Source organism: Eulemur rufifrons, chromosome 28, assembly GCF_041146395.1.
Source record: "Eulemur rufifrons isolate Redbay chromosome 28, OSU_ERuf_1, whole genome shotgun sequence".
Taxonomy (NCBI): Eukaryota; Metazoa; Chordata; class Mammalia; order Primates; family Lemuridae; genus Eulemur; species Eulemur rufifrons.
The window spans coordinates 64,239,676-64,247,500 of record NC_091010.1 but is presented as its reverse complement, the minus strand read 5'-3'; the positions used below and the strand labels follow the sequence as shown (position 1 = coordinate 64,247,500).

Below are 7,825 nucleotides of genomic sequence, written 5' to 3'. Positions count from 1 at the left end.
TCAAGCTGTCCGGCCGTGTTGGCGCCACCCCCCTTCCTCAGGGCTCGCACTTTGGCTCTGGGGAGGGACCGACAGCTCCAGGACAGCAGGGCTCCCCAACAGGAGGGAAAAGAAGGCCAGGGGGAGCAGGACAAAGGATAAACTGTGCTTGTGGAGAACCAGTTATTTCTTGACTTTGTAAAGACCGGGTCAGTCAAGAACCGTTTTCTAGAATCCAAACACAAATAAAGAAGTATTTTCTCGGCGTTTGATAACATCGTGTCCTGGCTGTAAAATCTAAGAATGTGTTTGCTATTGCAACATTATTTTTAATGAGCTGTTATTGGCCTGTCTGGAGGTTAGTATTGCCAACAGTAAAAGGCATCACTATGTTTGTAGGTTACACAAGGAACAACATATTTTGACCCCAAATTTCTGTTTATTTTTCATTTGTGACACATGCCCTCGTTTTTATTCCAAACCAGAGGGAAATAAAGGGAGATCTATCTTCACTGGGGTCCAGGCTAAATTTTTGCCATAAATACGCATGCTGGTTTATTTGGGGGCCAGTTTTCCATCAACAGAAAACGACACTCGACGTTTCAGCCACAGTAGAATCAATTGTGTCGATTGAATTTGAAGAGCCTGGCAACGCACTGGGAGAGGTAAGGGAGCGCGTGCATGCGCTCCCCAGCGGTCACGCCCTGCGGCATGCTCTCCGGAATCCTTCCAGCCTCCGGGTTCCTTATCTCCCCCTTTCGGTTCCCCAGCTTCAAACATGCCCTGCCAGAAGTTGTGCGTGCACACCCCCCCAGCTTAAAGGCAGGCGGCCTCACCCGGTTGGGAAGGGGCGTCAAAGCACCTGCTTCTGTCGAGCGGACTCGCCCTTCCAGGCGGTCCGGCGAGCGGTGCCTCCATAGGCTGAGGACCAACAGTGCGATGGCCCTGCGCCTGGCAGTGGTGTGGGCGGGCGTGGCAAGCGCTGAGCTTCCAGGACAGAAACTAGAGATCTAGAGATTCCTCCCTCCAGGTGTTAGGCACCGGTGGACAGAGAAGGGCCTGGCAGGGAGGGGACAAGGTCCTCTCTGTTTCTGCTGCGCAGCTGGCTGGCCTCTGTTCCCTGGCACTTGGCACATCAGGACAGTGCCCATCCCCACGCCGCCCTCGAAGCCACAGTTCCGCAAGCCCTGCAGAAGTGTCCCTGTCCTGGCAGTGGGAGCCACCGTCCCAAGAGCTGGTTGGCATCCCCGGAGTTGCCCTCTCTCAGCCGGACTTGGTGATCAGCCTGTGGCAGCAGCTAAACTCTAAGCTCACTCCGTTCTTCCCTCCACCACCCTAGGTACAACCGGAGCGCACCACCCTCTAAGCCGTTTGACCAGTGCTCAGGGATGTCCTGCCCAGAAGCTCTCAGCTCTGGAAGGAACCGTGGCTTGGGAACGGAACGCGAGGCTGCAGCCCTGCGCTCAGAAATACCAGCTGTCTCTGGTATTTTGCCTCTTGCGGCTGTTGCTTTGCCGAATTTCAAAAACTAGATAAGCCTAAGTCCTGCCCCCTTCCGCCCCGCATTCTTCCGTGCTCGCTGGGCGTTTCAAGTCTCGGAAGATACCGGGGAAAGATCGCGCCTGGTCACGAACAAAGCGGCCTCTGTCTCCGCCCGCCTCCTGGGTTATAGGGATGTGCGTCCAGGGCGGACTTAGCGAGCTCAGGGGCAGCCAGCGAGCAAGACAGAAAAGAGTTCTGGAGACACCTGCTCTGGGAAAAATCGTCCAAAGTTACACACTCTGGCAACACGAAAGGCTTCGCTTTTCTTTTCTTTTTAATTAATTCAATTTCACGACAACATTAAGTGTAACAATATTTTGTGGGTTTTTTTCTTCTTTTTCTTAAAAAGGGACTGAACCCGGGCAGAGGTGAGGGAGATGAGGGAAACAAACTATCTCAGAACAACAGGTGTAGGTGACAGAAACAAAACAGATTGGGTAACAGAGCCAGGAGCCCCGGGGAATTGAGGGTGAACTTTACAAGAAACCTGTACATTTATCAAATAAGTTAAAATTCTCCTAAATTGATTGTCCTTCACTTAAAGCGCTCCAGTATGCCTAACTTACTCCTTTGAGAATCTCTACCTATGCTTGTTTCCTTCCTTCCCCTCTTTCCCCTGCCTATTTTTTTCTTGCGAAATGAATGATCATGATTATACAGTGGAAAAGTCCGTTCCCCTCGGTGGAGGAGGAAACAGGGCTCTCAGAAAATTTTGTACAATATTGCACAGGTCAAAGTACAACAGTTACTGCAGAATAAAAAGGGAGGGGGAGAGGATAAAATAAATGATTTAAAAAAATATTGAAATCACTCTCTCAAAACAGGGAACAAAGTAATAACAGTAATATTAATAATAATTTACCAAGTGAAATTCCCCAAATAAATGCTACTAATAAATAAGACCACTCAAACCGGGCCAGAAGTGGAACTGTTTCAATAGTCAGAGTTCTGATTTTTGGCTGTCTTGTCTTTTCCCTTTAAACTCTTAGAATTCTTCGTCACAAAAGGAGAAAGATGAAGAGGTTAATTGCGACAGACCTCTGCCAGAGAGAAAGGCAGCCTGCATCGGGGTTCTTATGAGAGGCTGCTCAGATTCTGAAAATTGTGGAGGATAACTGACTGGGGGTGGAGAGAGAAAAAACCACATCCAGAAATAAAAGTACTGCCATATGAATTCTTGCTCTCTCTGGATTCTGAAAATAGTTCTAAAGAACACGGATAAACGAGAGGAATTCGGGTTTTGCGCTTATTTTCATTCTACAAAAATAAAACCAAAAGCCACAGAGCAATGCAAATTTGGGGGAGGGCTGCACATTTTACAAAAGCTTTTAGCTGAAATATTTGACCCGGGAATTTTGTCTTTTCCCTGCTTTCTCTTAATATAAGCCAAAATCAAAAGAGGGGAAGCGCCTCAAATCCATTAGGGATGAATTGCACGAAAATGCATTACAAATACTTACAAAACACTACCGATTGGGGGGATGGGAGGCCTGGGCAGCGCGCCGAAGCCCGGGTTCCCGAAGGCCGCTGGACATCTCGGCGCCCTCGGCCCAGCCCAGTCTCCTCCGGGGTCCGGAAGCGGGCCGGGCTTTCCCTCCCTCTCCCCTCTCCGGCCTCAGACAGGCCGTAGAAGCGGCACGGACGAGACCACCGGGTGCGAATAGTAGACGGGATGCGGGAAGGTGAGCAGTGGCTGGCTGACCGGCACTGGGGCCCCTGCGGCCGCTGCCGCCGCGCCCTCGGCCGCTGAGTTCTCGTGGTAGAGGATGGGCACCCGCACGATGCGCTGCGCCGCGGCGTGGCTCAGGTTGGCCGCCTCCAGCTCCGCCGCCAGCTGCCGCTTCCACTTGTTGCGGCGGTTCTGGAACCAGATCTTGACCTGCGTCTCGGTGAGGTGCAGCGACGCGGCCAGGCCGGCGCGCTCGGAGCTGCTCAGATAGCGTTTCATGTCGAAGGTGGATTCGAGCTGGAAGACCTGGCTGCGCGAGAAGACAGTGCGCGTCTTCTTCTTGCGGCACGCAGGCTTCTTCTCCGGACTCTCGGCGCCCTTCTTCCAGTCCTCTGCGCCCTGCGTCGCCGCCGTTGCCCCTACGCTCGCCCCAGCCGCGCCTGGCGCCGCCTCGCCCTCCTTCTTGCCTTCCTCGGAGTCGCTCTCCTCCAGAATGATCTCGTCCGGGCTCTTGGAGTCTAGCTCCTTGTGGTCGGGGTCAGCCTTGAGCAGCGGCTCCGGGGAGTCGCGGTCGGTGCCGGAGGCGGGGGAGGAGTCGCGCAGGAGGGCCTTCTCCGAGGCTGGGGAGACACAGACAGACGGACGCACACAACACGCACACCGACATAGCCTTGAGCGAGGCCCGGCGCCTGGGGGCCGCAGGCTCAACCTGCGCTGGCCTCCAGGCCCCGGGCCTTGAGGCCTCACCCTGTCCGCCGGCCTCCTCCTTCCAGGGCTAGAGTAAGGGCGCCACGTCCTGGATCCCCCTCCTCCCCAGGACAGGCGAGCAGATGGCAGCGCGGCCACTTCCATCCCCTCAGCTCCCCAGCAAGGGGCCCGCGAAGCGATTAGCCTTCAGCTTGGGCCTGGCCGGATCACCCCCTCCTTCCAGGTGGCGTCCCAAGCCCCAACTGTCCGAAGCCTCCCCATTCATGCCTAAAGCCACTTTTCCGGGGAAACGCCCGCGCCCCGGGCTCCAACTCCACTTCTTTTCTCACCAAGTGGGATTGGATTCCCGGGCAGCCGCTACCCAGCGCGTGGGCAGGAGATGCAGGCTAGGGGCCGGAGGAAGTTGGCCAAACAGAGGGTTTGCAGGTGCTGGGGTCCCAGGGCTGCGATGGGAAGCAGCGCGGGGTGGGGATGAGACTGGCGCGCAGGGGGACAACGAAAGTTCAAAGAGAGGTCGGTACCTTCAGGTCGCGGGAGGTGGCCGCCGGCGGGGGTCAGGGTGTAAGGGTACCACCAGGCCGGGGAGCGCTCCAGGTAGTGCGCAGGAAGGGCAAACCTCTGCGCCGGGATCTCAAAGCGGGGAAAAGCCAGGTCGCCCACCTGCGAGAGCGCGAAGCCCGCGGCACCCTCCAGAGCCCCCTTGGCCGCCGCGGCGGCGGCGGCGGCGGCGGCGGCGGCGGCGGCTGAGGCCGGCGGGAAGAGCGTCCGTGGGGGCGGTTGCGGCTTAGGGGGCGGCCGGTGGTGGTCTCCGTTGAGCAGGTTCTTGATGGAGAACGGGGACTCCTTGGGCGCGGGAGGTGGGGGTGGCGGCGGCTGGGGTTGCGCGCTGGCGGTGCCGGGGGCATCCGGCCCAGGCTCAGGCATGGTCCCCTCTCCTCCGGGTCCCCGGGAGGGAGGGAGCGGGACAGGCGGGCGGCCGGGCGAGCAGGCGAGCGGCCGGAAATCAGACCATAAACGGAACTCAACTACGGGGCGCAAAGTAGGGGGCCGCCCCGGGCGCAAATCCAGCCGCGGGAGGGCGGGGTGAGGACCCAGCCGGGGCGGGCTCGCATGGGGGAGGGGTGCCGAGGGGCGGGGAGCGGCCCTGCCGCGGCACCGAGGGAGCAAGGCGGCTCGGCTGCGGCTGCAGCTCCCGGGGAGGAGGCAGCGAGAGCAGTCCCCGACTAGGGGCTGCGTCAATCCGGCGCCGGATGCTAATGATGAAATCAAAATGTCATCCAAGTTAAATGCGGGGAGTATACGGCGATTGGGCGCGTACAATGGCAAATGGGATTAGGCAGGCGAAGGCTCAGCCGAGCCCGGGCCCCGCAGCCGCCTCCGCCACCGCCCCCTCCTCGCCTTCCCACGGATTTTGGCGCTTTGGCTTCGGGCTATAAGAGCCCGCCTGTTATTGGCTTTATATAGTCCAATTAGGCAGCAAATGAGGACAAGCCTATTAGCACAAAAGGATATTGGCTCCCGCTAAAGAGGCACTCGGAGCGCTCCTGCGAGCGCTGGAGGCGAGCGAGGGACGTGGAGCAGGCGGCGCCCCGGCCGGAGCGCACTGACAGCCGCGAGGCGAGCCCGGATCCGCGCCTTCCTCTCCCCCCTGCAGCTCAGGGACCGGCTTCCCGCCGCCAGGCCTGCTGGAGGGGGGAGGGATGGGCCAGGCCCGCCCGGGTCACTTCGGGGTTATCTGCGCTCACAGCTGCAGCTCCCCCGCCCCCTGGGACTCGGCAGGGACCCGCCGCCCCCAAGTGGCTGGAGAGCCACGCAACGGCGCAGGAGGCAGGATGCGACCTCAGCCCGCGGCGAACTCATCACTTTCCTACTCTTTGGTGTCCGGCGGCCTCAGCATTTTCCCCAAAGCCTGCTAGGAAGGGTGCGGCCACTTAGAGGGAATTTGGGCTCCCCGCCCACCGTCTATCCGATAGGAAGGGAATCGGGGTGTAAGTCCTCGCACTGCGCCTGCGGGCTCAGGAATCCGTGTAGCGTTGGCCTTTGGCCCTGGAAAACCGAAGAGTGAGCCTTCCCCTGGGAGCAGGGGCCCGAGTGAGTCTCTGCGAGTGGGCGCCGAACGGCCGACGGCCGCACGTCATTGGTGGGGCTGCTGGGACCGCCGGGGCCGCGCATCGACGGCTGCACTGCGAAGGGCACTCCTCTCCTCTGGCCGCCGGTGCCCAAGGCTCGCGGATCAACTCCGAGCCTGCAACCCTGCAGGCAGCACTTTCTCCCAGGAAGCCTCTCAGGCCGGCTTTGGAGCTGCGTAACGCTTTAATAGGGGCAATGTGAACCGAAGGCGCAGCTGTGGGACTTCCTCAGCCGCGTCAGCGGCACCCACAGCACGTCCCGATGGCCTCCAAGTCCCTAGAGAACTGCAACTTGGTCTCTGAGGAACAGCTGAGTGGAAGGTCACTCGACTCTGTTCGGCTTTAAAAACACGTCCCCGGGTCGCAAGAGAAGCCCATGAGGCAGATATTTAAGACTTTAGGTTTAAGCATCCAGTAAATCAGGTTTGTTTGGGGGGGGGGGGTCCCTTCCCTAGAGACAGCTCCTGGATCAGAGAAAGTGGCAAACTGACCTCACCCCACTGCACCCCTGGTGACGCTCCTGCACGCCCGAGGGCTTTTTGTGGTCGCTTCGCCTCCCCACCGCTTTCTTTTTCATTGGGTTGAGCCTCGCCTAATTCAAGGCCGCCCTGCATTGGCAGACGCGACCGTTTCGGGTCCCCAGTTGAGAAATAGGTATGTTTTATTTTTTGGTCCTGGGGCGTTAGACCCTCCCTCACCAAATCCGGACGCATTTAGTGTTTCTTTCGGCAAACATTCGCCTACATGAGTGAACTCCACTTTTGCGTTGGGAACCTGGAAGCATCGTAAATGGTGCTTCCACAAACAATTATTGTCATCATTATTATCACTCCCTTGTGTTTGTACAGAGCTTAACTGGAATGCAAAACGCCACAACATCCAAAATCTGAGTTGGAACGAATCACACCCCTAAGATTCAAACGGAGTGGGTCTCACACTCGTATTTGATAGGTGGAAACAGGCTCCCAGAGCGGAGGAGACCGGGCCTAGATCACCCAACTGCTGCGGGCACCCAGAAGTCGTTTTCTCCCCAACCGCAGAAATGGCTCAATGCATGTAGGTCTTTGCGGGCCACGCAGCCGAGGATGCGGCGAGAGACCTCCGCAAGTGTGCACGCGTGTCGTGGGAGATCTGGGGTCCGGGGCGCACGTGTGCAAACTTGGCCAAAGTTTTGACTCGTGGAAGCCTCCTTTAAACTAAGACAAGTGGAAGAGCTTCTGTCTCCCCTGGAAAAGCAGCGGCGGGGCGACGACGTCACCGGAAAGGCTGAAAGTCTGTCCCGGGAGCTGGGCTCTGGGCTGATCACGAGTCCAGGGCTAGACCCAGATTGGGGGTGGGGGAAGAAACCAGCTGGAGAAGACTCCGGGACAACTGCCCCCGCCCCTGCCACAAGACCACCCGAGCCTCGCTCTTCCTCTGTCGCCCAAGTTCTCCCGGTGACTCCCTTCCCGGGGGCGCCCGAGTGCTCTGGTGCGTCCGAGTGCGTCCCCGTTTTGACCAGGGAAGGGGGTTTATGGGGTGGCAGCACCCCCAGCGCATCCTCTGAGTTTTAGGGGTGCTGGGCTTGACCAGCAGGATGCACACACCTTTCCCTTCCGCTTCGAGGAAGCTCGCGGAGCTTGGCCAGGCGCGGGCACAGCCCTTCTCTCGCGCTCTGGCGCGGGTGTCGCCTCCCCTCCCTGGCGCGCGGGACTCCAGTCAAAGTCGGGCGAGCAGCGCCCTCTATGGGCCATCCTGAGCCAGGCCCGCGGGCTCCGCAGGAACCACCGTCGGGCGCAGCAGCTGAAAGTCCTTGCGG

The 7,825-nt window shown here is 58.8% G+C and overlaps 1 protein-coding gene across 1 annotated transcript; it reads right to left on the bottom strand.

Moving 5' to 3' along the window:
• Positions 1 to 3,136: 3,136 nt before the first annotated feature.
• Positions 3,137 to 4,822, bottom strand: HMX3 (H6 family homeobox 3). The gene is made up of 2 exons (XM_069460751.1): positions 4,420 to 4,822; positions 3,137 to 3,810 (listed from the first exon to the last, which is right to left on the bottom strand). Exons 1-2 carry the CDS (start codon positions 4,820 to 4,822, stop codon positions 3,137 to 3,139), a joined length of 1,077 nt encoding a protein of 358 aa, XP_069316852.1.
• Positions 4,823 to 7,825: the final 3,003 nt, after the last annotated feature.

Excerpts from the sequence above, each read along its gene's own strand:
- HMX3 (XM_069460751.1), bottom strand. The coding sequence starts at position 4,822 with ATGCCTGAGCCTGGGCCGGATGCCCCCGGCACCGCCAGCGCGCAACCC. Across the intron at positions 3,811-4,419 it reads CCACCTCCCGCGACCTGAAG|CCTCGGAGAAGGCCCTCCTG; the intron begins GTACCGACCTCT and ends GTGTCTCCCCAG.